The 20,033-nt window shown below is 34.7% G+C and overlaps 1 protein-coding gene and 1 pseudogene across 2 annotated transcripts; both read left to right on the top strand.

Moving 5' to 3' along the window:
- Positions 1-4,503: 4,503 nt before the first annotated feature.
- Positions 4,504-5,908, top strand: LOC311175990 (olfactory receptor 10AG1-like; annotated as a pseudogene). The gene has a single exon. The product of its transcript is annotated as an olfactory receptor 10AG1-like (transcript).
- An 8,661-nt stretch (positions 5,909-14,569) lies between these two features.
- Positions 14,570-15,466, top strand: LOC311176161 (olfactory receptor 10AG1-like; the record flags this gene model as incomplete). Its single annotated transcript, XM_084241470.1, has 1 exon — positions 14,570-15,466. A coding segment is annotated over one exon (897 nt), but the record flags the coding sequence as incomplete, so codon positions are not given.
- Between the last annotated feature and the right edge of the window lie 4,567 nt (positions 15,467-20,033).

The following is a 20,033-nucleotide window of genomic DNA, read 5'->3' on the forward strand; positions in this document are numbered from 1 at the left end:
TCCCTTCTCTTGATATTTGAGCCATAAGTACAGATAATTCATAGAAAGCTTTCTTGTTAGGGTGTGCTGTGAAAAAAAATATAATCAGGATGCATATTTCCATGTACCGTGAAGAAAGAAATTTAAGATTAGTGAGAAATAAGAAACCACATTTAGAAAGTATAAATTCTATCATTTGTTGGGGATTTCCCTGTAGGAAGTGGAATTTGGTGTCTTAGAGGAAGATGAAGTTTATAAAAGAAGTTAAAATGTGTTTTTCCAGGAAATGGAATGTTTCAAACACATGACAATATGGATTTAGTAGTATGTGACAATATGTGAAAAAAGGTGTTTGTTTTGCATTAGTGAGTGGTATAGAAGGTACACGGAAACAACAAAATTGAGGTGGAGGATTCAGTGCAGTCTGAATATATGTTTATTACTGAAGGACCTTGTGTGTTGCTAAGTCTCCATTGCATTTCTCACTTTACTTCTAAATTCAGAAGAGAGAATTTTATCCTATTACTGCTAATATCTAAAAATTGGAATATACTTGGAGTTTTTACAATTTGCAGGGACTATTATGGAACCGACAACATATTATGCAAAATTATTTATTATTCCAACTTCTAGAGTTTATGTGCATGCAGCATGTACTAAGATGTATTATTCCTAATGCAGTATCTGGGGAGTGGCCAGGTGGGCTGAAGTGGACCAGGCAGTGGAGACTCACTGATCACTTTGTCCTTGGGCTGCCTGAGAGTTACTCATAGGAGAAACATCAAAAATAACATGCAAGAATCCTATGAACAAATTAAATTTTCTAGGCAGAAGGAGAAAAAAGTCATGAAAGCAAATACAGACCAAATTTATGAGAAAGAAAATATTTCTCTTTTAGTAAAGGTCCCATGTTACACAGAGCACTTTGAAACTGTGTTCCCAGATATGTTTTACTCTGAGTTTATTGTTCTCTGTTGTGTCTTTCACTGACATATCTGTAATCAAAAATACAATTAAGAGGAAAAGTTTCTGAATTATATTCAGGAATTTTAGAATATTGGAATGGAAATGTATTATCAAAAACATGAAGCAAGAAAATTAGTATCTAACCTATGTCACTAGATATAAAATCATTGACTTAAATTATTAAAACACTTTATTTTAAAACATAAAAAGAAGGCAAGGAACATACCTACCTCATGGAGATTAAAAACCACACTACTGGAAGACCACTGGACTAATGAGGAGATCAAAGAAGAAATTAAAAAATTCTTTGAATTGAACGACAAGGAGGACACCAATATCCTAAATGTATGGGATGCAGCAAAAGCAGTGATAAGAGGAAAATATATAGCAATAGAAGCTCACATCAAGAAACAAGAAAGAACTCAAAGAAACAACCTAATCTCGAAGCTCAAAGATCTAGAAAAAGCACAACAACAAAAAAAAAAAAACCCAAAACCAGTAGAAGAAAAATAATAAAAACCAAAGCAGAAATAAATGAAATTGAAACTAAAAAAAAAATCCAAAAGATCAATGAAACCAAGAGCTGGTTCTTTGAAAAAAATCAATAAAATAGACAAAACCCTAGCCAGGCTCACAAAGGAAAAAAATGGAGAAAGCACAGATAAACAGGATCACAAATGAAAGAGGAGAAATCACAACGGACACAGCAGAAATCAAAAGAATAATCAGTCACTACTATGAACAGTTATATGGAAACAAGTTCAACAATCTAGAGGAGATGGACAAATTCCTACAACTCTACAATCACCCAAAGCTAGGTAAAGAAGAAATAGAACACCTAAACAGACCAATTACAAGCAGCGAAATTGAAATGGTAATCAAAAACCTCCCCAGAAACAAAAGCCCAGGACCTGATGGATTTACAAATGAATTCTAGGGCCTCCCCCGGTGGCGCAGTGGTTGAGCACTGGGTTGCGAATCTGCCTGCAGCCTCTGCAGCCGGTTCGATCCCCCGCTGCTCCCCGGCCACTGGAGGAGGGTCCCACATGGCGAGCAGACCTCTCCTGCTGCCCGCTGCTCCCCTCAGCAGTGTACTTCGGTCCTTCTGCCTGCTCTGCTCCCCGCTCTGGCTCTGGTGAATTCTCTCACCCTCCCGTGCTTCTGACTATACCCAGTGCATGTATAAACAAAACAAACAAACAAACAAACAAACAAATAAATAAATAAATAAATAAGACATGCCTCTAGAAAATTAAAAAAAAATAAAAAAAATTACAAATGAATTCTACCAAACATTCAGAGACGAATTAGTGCCTATCCTTCACAAACTCTTCCAAAAAATTGAGAAGGAAGGGAAAATACCAAACACGTTCTATGAAGCCAACATTACACTAATACCAAAACCAAACAAAGACAACACAAAAAAGGAAAACTACAGGCCAATCTCCCTAATGAACACTGATGCAAAAATCCTTAATAAAATTTTAGCTATCAGAATCCAACAATGTATCCATAAGATAATTCACCACGACCAAGCAGGATTCATTCCAGGGACGAGGATGGCTTAACATCTGAAAATCAATCAACGTTATCCAACACATCAACAAAAAGAAATATAAAAACCATATGATAATATCAATAGATGCTGAGAAACCTTTCGACAAAGTGCAACACCCATTCATGATAAATGCCCTTGAAATTCTTGGGATACAAGGAACATACCTCCACATCATAAAGGCCATATATGACAAGCCAACAGCCAGTATCATTCTCAATGGAGAAAAGTTGAAAGCAATTCCATTAAGATCTGGAACAAGATGAGGCTGTCCACTCTCACCACTGCTTTTCAATACAATACTGGAAGTCCTAGCCAGAGCAATAAGACAAGAGAAAGACATAAAAGGAATCCAAATAGGAAAAGAAGAAGTCAAACTATCACTATTTGAAGATAATATGATAATATACTAGAGAACCACAAAAAGTCCACAGAAAACTAATTCAACTCATCAATAAGTTCAGTAAAGTGGCAGGATAAAAATCAACACACAAAATACAGTAGCCATTGTATACACAAAAAAATAAATCTGAAGAAGAAATAAAAAAAATCCCTTTTATTATCAAAACAAAAAAAAAATCAAATACTTGGGAATAAATCTAACAAAAGAGGTAAAGGACCTATACAAAGAAAACTATAAAACACTGTTAAAAGAAATAGAAGAAGACAAAAAGAAATGGAAAGACATCCCCTGCTCATCGATTGGGAGAATAAACATTATTAAAATGGCCATCCTACCAAAAGCAATATACAGATTCAATGCTATTCCAATCAAAATTTCAATGTCATTCTTCAAAGAAATAGAACAATTAGTGATGAAATTCATATGGAATCACGAAAAACCCCGAATAGCCAAAGCTCTCCTGAAAAAAAGAGAAAGGAATGGACGCATCAAACTCCCAGACCTCAAAATCTACTACAAAGCCATAATCATCAAAACTGCATGGTATTGGAACAAGAACAGAGATACAGAGCAAAGGAATCAAATAGAAAATCCAGAAATAAAACCACAGATTTATGGTCAACTCATCTTTGACAAAGGAGCAAAGACTATGCATTGGAGCAAAGAAAGTTTGTTCAATAAATGGTGCTGGGAAAACTGGGTCGCTACATGCAAAAGAATGAAGCTTGACCACTACCTCACACCATACACAAAAATCAACTCAAAATGGATTAAAGAACTAGACATAAGACCTGAAACCATAAAATACATAGAAGGAAATATAGGCGAAACACTATGTGATTTGCACATCAAAGACATCTTTACAGACACATCACCCAAAGCAGTGATAGTGAAGGCAAAGATAAACAGCTGGGACTACATCAAATTAAAGAGCTTCTGCACAACAAAAGAGACAATAACAAAAACAAAGAGAAACCCCACCAACTGGGAGAACATTTTTGCACCCAACACTAATGATAAAGGACTGATCACAAAAATCTGCAAAGAGCTGATGAGACTCAACAACAACAAAGAAAATAATCCAGTCAAAAAATGGGCAGAAGAGCTAAAAGGAAACTTCTCTGAAGAGGAAATGCAAATGGCCAACAGGCATATGAAAAAATGTTGAACATCACTTGCCATCAGAGAAATGCAAATCAAAACTACCATGAGATACCACCTTACACCAGTGAGAATGGCACATATTAAAAAAGCTAGCAACAACAAATGTTGGCGAGGGTATGGAGAAAAAGGAACTCTTCTGCACTGTTGGTGGGAGTGCACACTGGTCCAACCACTATGGAGAGCTGTGTGGAGATTTCTGGACCTACTAAACATAGAGCTTCCATATGATCCAGCAATTCCACTCCTAGGTATTTACCCAAAGGACACAGAAACATCCATTCCAAAGAACACCTGCACCCCTATGTTTATAGCAGCACTATTTACAATAGCTAAGCTTTGGAAACAACCCAAATGCCCAAAAATAGATGACTGGATCAAGAAGATGTGGTACATATATACCATGGAATATTACTCAGCATTCAAAAAAGATAAACACATGTAATTTGTAGCAACATGGATGGCACTGGAAGGTATCATGCTCAGCGAAATAAGCCAAAAAGAAAAGAAAAATACCGGATGGTCTCACTCAAAGCAGGAATCTAGAAAACTTAAATAAGGGACCAGGAAAATGAATAACTATAAGAATGTGAAAATAAAAATCAACAAAAAACTATGAACCAGAGACAGTTTTTGGTGGGTGGGTGGCAGGAGGGGAGGTATTGGGGTCAGAATGGGGGGGTTGCAATTGTATGGGGAATATAAAAATAAAATTTATTATTTAAAAAAATAAAAAAATAAACTACAAAAAAGCACTTTATTTTAAAACATTTAAAAAAAACACTTAAGATGATTAATTTAATTTAAATTAATTTAAATTTTCTGCTTTTCAGCTAGGTAGTCATGATTGAATGACTTCTGAGCCTTGAAATCATTTTTTTTATAAATGGAAAACACAGGACAAAATTCCCCACTGGGAAACCACACTACACTGGTGGAATTCATCCTGATTGGGTTTTCTGATCTTCCCAATCTTCAGGGATTACTTTTTGGTGTATTTCTGATACTCTATATCTTTATTATTATGGGAAATAGCCTCATTATCATGATAACTAAGTTTGATCCTTCACTGCAGACCCCCATGTATTTTTTTTTTCCTTAGGAATTTTTCCTTTTTTAAATATGTTATGTGTCAGTTACTCTCCCCAGATTGTTAGCAGATCTCTGGAGACAATATGGAAATATTTCCTTTCTGGCCTGTGCTATTCAAATGTATTTCTTTCTGATATTGGCAGACACTGAGTGCTTTATTCTCACTGCCATGGATTTTGACAGATATGTTGCCATTTGCAACCCATTACTCTACCCTGTCATCATGAACAATAAGCTGTGTATTCAGCTGGCACTTATTTGCTGGACCACTGCAGCCAATGCAGATAGGATTACTCTCCGTGATCTTCTCTTCACCATTCTGTGAAAATAACCAGATGAATCACTTTTTCTGTGATGTTCTTCCAATTGTTCAACTTATTTGTGGGGAAACCTTTGTAATTGAGATGCTGGCTTATGTGATTGCTGTGTTTGTTGTCATTATACCTTTTTTGTTGATCTTGGGATCCTATATGAAAACAATCTCCACCATCCTGCAGCTGCCATCAGCAACTTGGAGAACCAAGGCCTTCTTGACTTGTTCTTCCCATCTCATGGTTGTGACTTTATTCTTTGGATCAGGCATCATTGTGTACTTTAGGCCCAAGTCCACTCACTCATCAGGAATGGACAAATACTTTTCTCTTATGTACAGCATCTTGATACCTGTGTTTAACCCCATTATATATTGTCTGAGAAACAAAGATGTTATGGTGGCCTTGGGAAAATTTCTACAGAAATGGATTGTGCTGTGATTCATAACTTCTAATAATTCATGACATTGATAACATCACTTCTTAAAAATTGTTTCTAATTTATTATAGTTTCCATTTGTTTTTTCAATTACTCTAAAAACCTTAATTACTCTGAGTGTGTTATCTCATATTTTTCTCTCATAAAATAAACTCAAGCCATTATTTTTACAGAATAAATTATTCCGAAACTCTATCCAGGGTAAAGAAATATCTTTAAAACAAATTGGACTCATTAACATTTGTTTCTTCCGTTGTTGTTGCTAAGATTTCATTATATTATCAACATTATAATTGTAATTCATCTTTATACGTCCAGAAGCATTATATATTCTGTAAGATAACAGACTTCTAATTAAATGCATGAGGCTGAAAGGATGACAAGTTTAAATGTACATATTTTAAAAAATAATATTTTCAGTGTTTTCCAAATATAAATAAAATTTCAAAATACACTATTCGTACTGCTTAATTTTTATTTTTACACTTAATAATGTATACATGATATATTTACTTCCCCCAAACTTAAGCCAGATAAGTTCATGTTATACTCATAAAATAAGCTATTGTGTATTGATTTGTTCAAACACAATATATTTGATGTAAAAAAAAATCACATGTGAATTTTTAAATGTGCCATGCTTTTGAGTACATTAATATTAACATCTGAGTCACTAAGATGAGCTTTTGTCCAAAAACCTGTGCAATATACATCTAATAACATTTTGAGAGTTGTATAAACATCTAATTATGTATACTAGATTACATGGAATGAGTGACTAAGAGCACACACTTAACTATTGATGTTTTGTCTGCTTGTATCCAATGCTTGCATTACAATAATATAAAGGGATATAAAGAAAATAATAATTCAAGTCCAACAATGTTAAGAATAGGTAACATATTAAAGAAATTGAAAAGCCTTCTTCCTTAATTAGGAATTCTTCAGCTAATTCCTTAAAAATGACCTCACGAATGCAAAAGATCTTAGTTCTAAAATTCAGTAGTTCTCTATCAAGCAACTTTACCTCTCATTGTATTAGTTTAAATAGCTTTATTATAATTTTCATATAGGCAAAGGAAAAAAAAACACATAATGATTTGAGTGATTTTGGAATTAAATAACCTAGCTGTAAATTGTGTTTCCAAATTATGGAATCTCTGGGGGTTCTGTGTCAATGGGCCTGTTAATGTGCAAGATCTTTACAATGAACAAGACAAATGACTTGGAGTCAAAGAGTTGATAACCAGAAAAGAGTGCAGTGTCTTCAGTCTGTCTACCTGTTCTGTTCCCCGCTCTGTCTCTGGTGATTCTCTTATCCACGACACCTCTGGCCTGTATCCCAGTTCTTGAATAAATAAATACATCTTAAAATAATTAAAAAAGTATGCAATGGAGTTAAAATTTTGTGTTAGAAAGGTCAAATTGAAGCTATATTGGAGTGACAGAGTGTTGCATTTGAAATATTTTACTTTGTTGCAGACATATTGGGTAGATGAAGCCAACAATAGATCAAGCCAACTCAGTATAAAAGATGAGCAGGATTCTAGCAGTCAAACCTTATGACCAACCTTGAGTGTGCAATGTACATCATGTCTCCTGAACAGCATTATTCATAGTTACATATTTATTGAAGCCTAATAAATTAGCAATGAATGCATGAATTAACGATTTACCAAGTTTACCAAAGAGTCACAGCACAATATAATTTGTTCTGCTTTCTCTCTTAAAACTCTCCTAGAGTTTTTCTTTGTCGAAAGCTTTCTCAGCATCTACTGATATTATCATATGGTTTTTATATTTCTTTTTGTTGATGTGTTGGATAACGTTGATTGATTTTCGGATGTTAAACCATCCTTGTGCCCCTGGAATGAATCCAACTTGGTCGTGGTGAATTATCTTATGGATACATTGTTGGATTCTGATAGCTAAAATTTTATTGAGGGTTTTTGCATCAGTGTTCATTAGGGAGATTGGCCTATAGTTTTCCTTTTTTGTGTTGTCCTTATTCGGTTTTGGTATTAGTGTAATATTGGCTTCATAGAACGTGTTTGGTATTGTCCCTTCCTTCTCAATTTTTTGGAAGAGTTTGTGAAGGATAGGCACTAATTTGTCTCTGAATGTTTGGTAGAATTCATTTGTAAATCCACCAGGTCCCGGGCTTTTGTTTTTGGGGAGGTTTTTGATTACCATTTCAATTTCGCTGCTTGCAATTGGTCTGTTTAGGTGTTCTATTTCTTCTTTATCTAGCTTTGGGTGATTGTAGAGTTGTAGGAATTTGTCCATCTCCTCTAGATTGTTAAAGCCCTTGAAATTATTGGGATACAAGGAACATACATCAACATCATAAAGGCCATCTATGACAAGCCAACAGCCAGTATCATTCTCAATGGTGAAAAGCTGAAAGCAATTCCATTAAGATCTGGAACAAGACAAGGATGTCCACTCTCACCACTGCTTTTCAATATAATACTGGAAGTCCTAGCCAGAGCAATAAGACAAGAGAAAGACATCCAAGGAATCCAAATAGGAAAAGAAGAAGTCAAACTATCACTATTTGCAGATGATATGATAATATACATAGAGAACCCCAAAATCTCCACAGAAAAACTAATTCAATTCATCAATCAATTCAGTAAAGTGGCAGGATACAAAATCAACACGCAAAAGTCAGTAGCCTTCCTATACACAAACAATAAATCTGAAGAAGAAGAAATCAAAAAAAACCACCCCTTTTATTATTGAAACAAAAAAAAATCAAATATTTGGGAATAAATCTAACAAAAGAGGTAAAGGACCTATACAAAGAAAACTATAAAACACTGTTAAAAGAAATAGAAGAAGACACAAAGAAATGGAAAGACATCCCCTGCTCATGGATTGGAAGAATAAACATTATTAAAATGGCCATCCTACCAAAAGCAATATACAGATTCAATGCTATTCCAATCAAAATCTCAATGGCATTCTTCAAAGAAATAGAACAATTAGTGATGAAATTCATATGGAATCACGAAAAACCCCGAATAGCCAAAGCTCTACTGAAAAAAAAAGAAGGAAATGGAGGCATCACACTCCCAGACTTCAAACTATACTACAAAGCCATAATCATCAAAACTGCATGGTATTGTAACAAGAACAGACATACAGACCAATTGAATCGAATAGAAAATCCAGAAATAAACCCACAGATTTATGGTCAACTAATCTTTGACAAAGGAGCAAAGACTATGCATTGGAGCAAAGAAAGTTTGTTCAATAAATGGTGCTGGGAAAACTGGGTCGCTACATGCAAAAGAATGAAGCTTGACCACTACCTCACACCATACACAAAAATCAACTCAAAATGGATTAAAGAACTAGACATAAGACCTGAAACCATAAAATACATAGAAGGAAATATAGGCGAAACACTACGGGATTGGCACATCAAAGACATCTTTACAGACACATCACCGAAAGCAGTGATAGTGAAGACAAAGATAAACAGCTGGGACTACATCAAATTAAAGAGCTTCTGCACAGCAAAAGAGACAATAACAAAAACAAAGAGAAACCCCACCAACTGGGAGAACATTTTTGCACCCAACACTAATGATAAAGGACTGATCACAAAAATCTGCAAAGAGCTGATGAGACTCAGCAACAACAAAGAAAATAATCCAGTCAAAAAATGGGCAGAAGAGCTAAAAAGAAACTTCTCTGAAGAGGAAATGCAAATGGCCAACAGACATATGAAAAAATGTTCAACATCACTTGTCATCAGGGAAATGCAAGTCAAAACTACCATGAGATACCATCTCACACCAGTGAGAATGGCACATATTAAAAAAACTAGCAACAACAAATGTTGGCGAGGGTGTGGAGAAAAAGGAACTCTTCTGCACTGTTGGTGGGAGTGCAATCTAGTCCAACCACTATGGAGAGCTGTGTGGAGATTTCTGGACCTACTAAACATAGAGCTTCCATATGACCCAGCAATTCCACTCCTAGGTATTTACCCAAAGGACACAGAAACATCAATTCCAAAGAGCACCTGCACCCCTATGTTTATAGCAGCACTGTTTACAATAGCTAAGCTTTGGAAACAACCCAAATGCCCAAAAATAGATGACTGGATCAAGAAGATGTGGTACATATATAGCATGGAATATTACTCAGCATTCAAAAAAGATAAACACATGCAATTTGCAGCAACATGGATGGCACTGGAAGGGATCATGCTCAGCGAAATAAGCCAAAAAGAAAAAGAAAAATACCGGATGGTCTCACTCATAGCAGGAATCTAGAAAACTTAAATAAGGGACCAGGAAAATGAATATAAGAAATTGAAAATCAAAATCAACCAAAAACTATGAACCAAAGACACTTTTTGGGGGGTGGGGGGCGGGAGGGGAAGGATTGGCGTCAGAATGGGGTGTTTGCAATTGTATGGGGGAATATAAAAATAAAATTTAATATTAAAAAAAAAAAACTCGAGTTTTTAAAACCACTTAATGTCATTTTCCCTTTCACTCCTTCTCAAAAGAAAAAAACTCAAGACTCAGTGAACTATCTCTGTATTAACTTCATTTTTTCCTTATACAAGTCACTGTTAATAAAGATAAATTATGTGCTGATTTGAGCAGAGTGCCTTTAAAAAAAAAATTTTTCATGAGCTCAAGTGACTATCCAAGTTATGTTGTCTGAGGTAAGGAAATGTTTTTTTAATGATTTGAAATTTGGGAAATTTCATGCATAGTTATATTTTATCATTAACACTGTGAAGCCTTCTACCTTGAGCCAAGTGGGGTCTCCAGAGATGGAGTGGATGGAGAGACAGGGACAGAGAAATCAGGGGCTCATACTCCACAGCCCATACACCCCAGAGACAAATCTGAACTGCATCACTGATCCAACTGGACAGCCCTGATGATCTCCTAGTTGCCACCTGATAAACAGGTCAAGGAGTTTAAAATACAACATGTCCTGGAGGAAAACTACCGTCTCAGTGAACAAGGCACAATTTACCACCTAAGGTTCATTGGACTGATGTGAAACATGAGATCAATAATAATAGTTGTTGAATTTGTTACCTGATAATAAAAACCAGAAATTTACATGACTTGACATCCCATTTTTAAAACAGCAACAAGGAGATATCTCCATAATGTGTACCACGTAGGCAGAGATTATTTGATCATGCTTATTTTATGATAGTGTATTTTTTAATTTTTATTTTATTATTTTATAGTGAATTTAAAACTCAAAATGTAGTCATTAAAATATATTATCCTTACTTCTCATAAAATGCATTTTTGATATAAAATTTTGAACTTATAATATGCACTGGAACTGTACGTATAGCAGTATATAAAACATATACATTGGACATGAAACACTTGGTTTTTGTAAAAAAAATATGTTATGATTTTATTTATATTTTGCAAAATAGCACATTAAAATCACTTCTTATTGAATGCTTGATGAAAACCATTCAATTTTGATTAAGTATGTGGAGTCAGCATCGCCCTGCTGAGTGTTAGGTCACCTGGTCAGGTACTAAATTCTTGACACTTGGAATGATACTTAACTCTCTATGCATCAGTTTTTTATTCAAAATGTGAAAAATAACAGCACCTACTTTTTCAGAATATAATAACCAAGAAAATTCAGTATGTTTATTAGCAGTGTGGTTTTAATATAATGAATATTGAAAAAACAGTTACTATAAAAATATTTTCAAATAACCATAACTTTCAATGCAGCATTTCTTTGATAGTTTCTGTTACAAAAGAATATTGGTAAAGGGAAAATTACATAGACAATATTAAACCTGCCAATATATCCCAAATTTTTATGGAGAGAGTAGACAAAATTCAGAAAAGAAAATAAACAATGTTATTTAAGGATATGATGTCAGTATTATATAATACTTGATATAGAAATTTAAATTTAATTTAATTTGTATTTCTATAATATGCATATGCTCATGTACTCAAAATACCAGATACTGGTATGGATGAGAGTAAAATTAACAGTAAAAGTTCTATGAGTTCCAATGATTTCTCTCTGGTTTTTGCTGCTCGTTTGCTTCCTTCAACATAACTCAGTAACTCTGGCAAAGTAATACCCTGTTCTTTCTTTCCTCTGATAGGTTGGAAAATGTCTACTTCATGACTGCATGAAAGATGAGCAAACTTCAAAATGAAGAAAAGTGATGTCAGCTAAAATTATAATGATAAATGCAATAAGTACAATAATGATATTGTAATGATGTCTAATAAAACTACAATTGCATCTTTTAAGTAACCCTGCTAAATAGATATTCTCCTCAATCTCAAAACATCTTGTATTTCATTATTATTCTTGTGTATGTTTTCAAAAAAGGAAATTTAAGTGGCTAATTCAAATTTGGTTTTATTACCAGAATAATACCAGATATATTGAATTTTCATTCTAAGTCATTCAGTATCAAGGCCTTTTGTCAGTGAGTTTTTCAGTGACTTAAGGCATGATTGCAGAGTCAGTGGGAATCAATTCCAATGACCCATCAGCAGGTGTTTGTAACCTCTCACCTGTGGAATCCTTGGACAATCAATTGGAATCAACACAATGAGGAATCGGAGGGCCTATTTTTTTCTGAAATTATTTCTTTTCTATTTCATAAACCTTGAAAAAACCAACATGATTCTGAATCCCCTGATGTCTGAATAATCATAGTGTTTGTCAACTCCTTACGAATGTGTCTCTCCTGGAGTTCCACAAGTAACTCCAGAAATATCTGCACTTTCTAGGGTGATATCTGACTTCCCTGCCTGACTTTACCACTGGTCTATAAGCTCTGTATTACTGTTATTATTATACTTAGCAACATTGAACTAAATACTGTTTTTATTTGTTTATTATAAGAGATAGCTTCTAAAAAATCCTACATGCAGGCAAGGTGACATAAATCTTGAAAATTTTGAGAAGATTTAAGATGGGAAAATAGTAAAATGTGAATGGAGGAGATAATAAACGAAACCGTAGAAACTAACAGATATATGCAAGACCAGACATGTGCACTGAATTTCAATTTATAGGACACTTTATTTTTTATAAAACATCCCCTATTTCTTGATCCTTCTGTTGATGTTTGAGAGTCCTAAAAGGAAGTGAGCCATAAGGGAGTGTTATCTGAAAGCTGTGCTGTGAGCAGTCACAGTCAGAACTCAGGATTCCATGAACTGTGCAGGAAGGGATTTAGGACTAGAGCGCACCAAGAAATATAACATAGAAATTACCATTACCATTTGCTCATCTGTTTGGGACTTGTGGGAGATCAGAAGAACTTGGTGTCCTTGAGAAATAATGGGAAATTGTATTCTCTAGGGAGTTAGGCTGAATTTAGTCCTGGAAGTGGAGCTAGTTTCAAACTAATGGCAATGTTGATTTAGGATTATGTGGCAATCTTTAAAATGGACATTTTTTACATAAATGAATGAAACAAAGGTTAGGTGGAAACTACAAAACTTGAGGTCTATCATTCATGATAGTGCAGGACAGACTGAACAAATTTGACCTGAAAACAGGTACTGAACAGATGATTAAACAAACTGTATAATGCTTTAGTCACTGTGTTCAGAATTCAGATTTTTAGAATGCATATTTTAAACAGAATATATTATACACATAATATATCATATATTAACTATATATTATATGCATATCATGTGTTATGAGTTAACAATATTTTATCACAGAATGATGTTCAAAATACTCATATTAGGAATAAAAACATGATTACAATGGCAGACCTTCCATTTAATCTGTGATAATGTATGAACTTCCAGATGAAATTCCTTTATACTTTTTTATTTTTCCTCACCTTTGTCAAACTTACAGTTGCATAAAATTATTAACATACTCCTAAATCATTAACATATGGAATATAAGAGTTGTTAATATTTGGGGAGATGACAGTAAAATAATGTAACTACAAAATAATACTTATTTCACATTCTAGACTTTATGTGCTCATAAGACCTGCTAAGGTACATTATTTTCTAGCTAGAGGGTGGCCAGTTTGGCTGAAGTGGACCAGGAAGTAAAAACTTAATGACCACTTCACCTGGGTTACCTGAAAGAAATTCACAAGGGAAATATCAAACACAATGTAAAAAAAAAAAAAACATAATGATTGGAACTGAGAAGGCACTAGGCAAAATTATAGAAAACTAAGGTAAATAGAGATCACCTGAAAAAGAAATTGGAAGCATTTCTGATTAGAAAAGAGCCTTTGTAACCTAGATCTGTTTGAGAAAAGTCTCCTTGTGATGCTTTGTTTTCATGTTAGGATTATCTATATTTTTATCTTACTCTAAAATATGATCTCTAATAAATCTAACTATGATCAGGAAGACTAGTGTAGGGATTTTGCATTCTGGAATTTTAGCATATGGGTTGAGATATATTAGCTAAAATAGTTTATAAACCACCTGAAAACTGGGGATTTATATTTGTCAATTGGTGTGAAATCACTGATTTAATATGTAGCACTCTTCAGGTGGGTCAAAGGATTGAACAGAGTTCTAAAACAAACAAACAACAAAAAAATACATTTGTTCATAGATGGAACACAAGGAACAAAATTTCCCACGGTGGATCCGCAGTACACTGGTGGAATTCATCCTGATTGATTTTCAGATCTTCCCAAACTTCAAGGATTTCTGTTTGGCATGTATTTGATAATCTATCTTGTTATTCTTATGGGAAACAGCATCATTATCATGATAACTAAAGTTGATCCTTCACTACAGATGCCCATGTTTGTTTGTTTTTTTTTTTTCCTTAGGAATTTTTCTTTTTTGGAAATATGTTATGTGTCTACAACAGTACCCAGATTATTAGCAGATCTTTGTAGACAAGACATAATTATTTCCTTTATGACCTGTGCTGTTCAAATGTATATCTTTCTGTCCTTGGGAACCACTGAGTGCTTAATTCTCACTGCAATGGCTTATGACAGGTATGTTACCATCTGTAATCCATTAATGTACCCTGTCATCATGAACAATATACTGTGTATCCAATTGGCAGTTGCCTCCTGGATCATTGGAATCCAGGCAACCATAGGGCTCATATGCAAGATTTTCACTTCACCCTTCTCTAAATCTAATGAGTTGAATCACTTTCTCTGTGGTGTACCCCCACTTGTTCAGCTTTGTTGCGGAGACACTTTCATGATTGAGACATTGATCTATGTTATTGCTACTGTAATAATCGCTGTGCCTTTTGGGTTGGTACTTGGATCTTATGGGAAAATAATCTCCACCATCATGAAACTGCCATCAGCAACTGTGAGAGCCAAGGCGTTCTCGACTTGCTCTTCCCATCTCATGGTTGTGACTTTATTATTTGGATCCGGCATCATTGTGTACATGGAACCCACATCCACTCACTCATCAGGAATGGACAAATTCCTTTCCCTTTTATACTCCATCTTCATACCATTGTTTAATTCTATAATATATTGCCCGAGAAACAAGGATGTTATGGCGGCAATGGGAAAATTCCTACAGAAATGGGCTGTGCCTTGACTGGAAAACATCCTTGAAATTGTCTTTTATCAGGTTTTAATTTGTTTTTTCTTCACTTCTGCTGAGCATCTGAATTACTCTGCATCAATAATCTCATATTTATCTCTCATAAACTAAGTCAGTTGTAATAAAAAAAAAATAAAGTTATCTGAAACGCAATATTTGGTATAGTGATAACTGAAATATCACATGAAATTTTAATAGTTGTTGCTTTAATGAATCTTGTATATTATCTATACATTCTTTATAAAAATTTTGTTCATTTTATATCTCCAGAATCCATATAGAGTCTGTAAATTATGGACATTTGAATGACTAGGAAATAAGGGTGACTAATATCATAGGTTTAAGAATGATGTTTTATCACCTCCTGATCAATACTTATATTATGAACATATAGATAGATGTAAAGGAAGTAAGGATCAGTGCCGAACAAACTTAAGTATAATAAGCTTATTTAAAAAGTTGAAATCCCAACTGTATTTAAGATGGTGCATCAGCTAGTTACCTAATGATGTGCTAAATGGGGCATACTCTCTTAGTTCCAAAAATCAATCTTCCTCTAAGTGCCACCCATAACCCTTTACATTCATGACATTAATTTAAATAACTTCATTATAATTTTGATATATATGTTATTGGGGCACATAAAAAGATGAAATTTGTGGTATCAAAGTAACTTGAGTAACTAAAAAAATGTTTTATGTAAAATGATTAATGTGTTAAATACATGAGTTGGTCACAGTTATTACCTCACACTATTTTCTCATAGTGTATATCAATAATTACCCTTCCCTCCTTTAAAAATTTTAAAAGGTCTTAATGAGTAAAGAATAGCTGAATAATCTTTAAATGAAAAAAAATGGTATGCATGAAGAATACATATGCATGTTGAAGTTGCAATGTTTGATTAAACCCCCTTGGTCATCTTGTTTTCCAACATAATTTTTCTCTCCATGACCCACTTCTGTAGACCTCTCATCACCAGTCTTGCCAGTGTCTGGATTTCTCCTCTGGCTTCCAATGAGGTTCCTTCCAATCAAGAACCTTTACCAAATGACATCCTCTCCATTGCTCCTCTCACACTGTGATTAAGATTCACTATAAGGCAGTTTAAATTTTTATACATAGACAATTTCTGAATGTCTCTTTCTGCAACTAAAATTCTAGTTTAAGATTAAATAAATGGAAGAAAAAACTTAAGAAACAAGTGTAATGTGAAAATAATATCCAACTTTAATAAAATACTGTTCTGCCTTTTTTCTCTATGGAAGAGCTCATCAGACCTAAGCTAACAGATCATTGAGATATTATTAAATGTCATGCTCAGCGAAATAAGCCAGAAAGAAAAAGAAAAATACCGGATAGTCTCACTCATAGCAGGAATCTAGAAAACTTAAATAAGGGGCCAGGAAAAAGAATAACTATAAAAAAGAAAATATCAAAATCAACAAATAACTATGAACAAGAAACACTCTATGGGGGGTTGGGGGCAGGAAAAAGAGGGCTTGGGGTAAAAATAAGGGTGTTGTAATTGTATGGGGAATATAAAAATAAAATTTAAATTAAAAAATAAAATAAAATAAATAAAAATTCACTAACATCAAAAAAATATATTTGGAGTTTTTTTTATGTTTTAAGCATCATCACCTCTAGAACTGCCTCCTCCCAATGACATCAGTGCTTCTTTTCACACTGGCATATTGAAGCTATGATGACTCTGTCAAGAGAAGAGAGAGAGAGAGCATTGGTTTACAAATACTCATGAATCCAGTCAGTACATGATCACCAGGATTTTATTGCATTCTTTAAAAATATTACTGATGCTTTGGTATTGGGTGTGGTATAGTAACATGCATCTAAAGAGGTGTGAACCTAACACCTTAGAAATATGGTATGCTGGGCCTCCCCAGTGGTGCAGCATTTGAGCACTGGGTTGTGAAGCTGCTCACAACCTCTGCAGCACCAGTTCAATCCATGGCCACTGGGCGAGGGTCCCACATGGCGTGCAGACTTCTACTGCCTTGCCCGCTGCTCCCCTCAGCAGTGTATTTCGTCAGTCTGCTGCTCTCCGCTGTGGCTCTGGCGAATTCTCTCACCCTCCCACACTTCTAACTGTACCCAGTGCTTGTATAAATAAATAAATAAATCTTAAAAAAAGGAAATATCATATGCTGAGTAATATTCCATTGTGTGTATGTACCACATCTTCTTGATCCAGTCATCTATTTTTGGGCATTTGGGTTGTTTCCATAGCTTAGCTATAAACTCATGCAAATTGTAGCATCATGGATGGAGCTGGAAAGGATCTTGCTCAGTGAAATAAGCCAGAAAGAAAAATAAAAATACAGGATGGTCTCACTCATAGCAGGAATTTAGAAAACCTAAATAAGGTACCAGAAAAAAAAACTAATTATAATAAGGTAAAAATCAAAATCAACATGTAACTATAAACCAGAGACACACTATGTGGTGGGGGGAGGGGAGAGGGATTAGGGTCAAAAGAAATACAGTGTGCTAAACCAAGGTTGCAGAAGAAAGAGTACATTTTTTTTTTAAATGAGAAAAAAAGTACAATCTTATATTTTGTATTAGTGTCCCATTATTGGAAGTCCAGTTGGGGAGGATGTGGGAAATAAGAGTAATCATGCCTTCTGTTATGTGTGTATATGTGTGTGTGTGTGCGTTTGTCTGTTTGTGTAGGAAGTTGGGGAGTGACACTTAAGATCACTTGGAAGGATGTCAATGACAATAGTGAAGTCCCTGATGTGAGAACAGCTAGATTAACTCACTTCCTCCTGGCGGGTTTTTCTATTTTTCCTACCATATGGCTATGTATCGATCCAGACATAATGTGTGTTCAAGTTAAGTGAGTCATTTAGTCTTATTACTGAAGTCCTATATTGGTAACTATAAAATATGGAAAATGTGTACTCAGAGGAGAAAGTTCAGCATCTCATTAGTTTTGACCAAACACGAGTAAGCAATTCTTTAGTATTAGTAAGCAAAGTAGATTTCATTAACCATTTTGCTGGGGATAAAAGACAAACTTTGTAAGCTCACCCTCTTCAAAACTAATTTATAAATATACCATTTATTAGTCATTCAGATTCCTTTGTCCTTAAAATACTTAGGTGCTCTGGTCTCTAACTTTCCAAAGGAAGTGCTCCGATTTCACCGTTTCCCCTGAAAGTCAGAAAACATTAAAATTGTTTCCATTATACTATTAAAGTGAATGACTCCAGTGTCAGTATTTAAGTCCAAAAGTTGTATTTTGGACCCTCAGAAGGACTACAAACAACATTAGCAAATTAATAGCAGAATACATTGTAAAAGGCAGTCAAATATATATATAAAATATATTATTTTAGGTGAGAAAATCTGCAGTGTGCTTACAGGAAGTAATGAAATTAATGTCTATAAAATTTGATAAATTTTGAGTGTGAAAGTTGACTTTGATGGAACCATTTTAAATAGGATCTGGGCAACCATTGCAGAGAAACCATTTTAGCTGTATTGTTTTAAATAAGAGGAAGACCTGTGGAATGAACCAAGAGCAATAGTTATTAAACCATCAGACAAACTCTTGGCTTCTCTTCTATAGAGACCATTCATATCAGAGGAATTGATGACCAAAGTCTAAACCAGACAGTAAAATCAATGACCAATGATGTATAGCCACAAATAGTTCAAATTTGTTAACATTAATTCCTTTCTTAATCTACTTAATTAATCTTGCACTTTTACATACTATATTAAATTCTCAATATTATTGTCTCCTTTTTGGGAGAGAATTTGGGTAGAATACTCAAAGAATGAAATGAAACTCTTAGGAAGATACCAAACTCCTATGTGTCTTGTAAAAAATTTCCTAAGAGTCAAGATATAGAAACAAATCATCATCAAATGATTCAAGAATAAAGAAGATATGGTATATACTATATGCTTTGGGATTCTTTTTATCTGAAGGAAACCCACCCATGCATGACAACATGGGTGAACTCACTGAAATAAGCAATATAGGTGAACTCATGAACTCAGTGAAATAAACCAGATTCAGAAGACAAGTACTCAGTGGCATCACTTATAAGTGTGATCTAACAAAAAGTCAAACACAAATGTGGTTTGTGGGGCTATAGTATGATGTTGGTCAAAGAGCACAAACTTTCTATTAAAAGGGGAGTCATTACCTTTTTGTTTTTAAAGATTTATTTATTTTTATACAAGAACTGTTGTACAAGGCAAAGGTGCCGGAGGGTTGGAGGATTCACCAGAGACAGAGCAGGATGCAGAACAGGCAGACTGACTGAAATAGACTGCTGAGGGGAGCAGCAGGCAAGGCAGGAGAGGTCTGCCACACCATGTGGGTAACTCCCTGGAGGGCCGGGAATCGAACCCACACTGCAGAAGCTGTGGACAGCTTCACAGCACTGTGCTCAACCTGCCCGCCACCAGGGAGCCCCTAAGGGGAGTCAGTTCTGGGAATCTAGTGTACAGAATGGTAACTAACCTAGTAAGACTGTATTGTGTGCCTGAACTTTGCTAGCAGAGTATAGCTTATGAATTC

Source organism: Talpa europaea (genome assembly GCF_964194135.1).
Source record: "Talpa europaea genome assembly, chromosome: 8".
Classification (NCBI taxonomy): domain Eukaryota; kingdom Metazoa; phylum Chordata; class Mammalia; order Eulipotyphla; family Talpidae; genus Talpa; species Talpa europaea.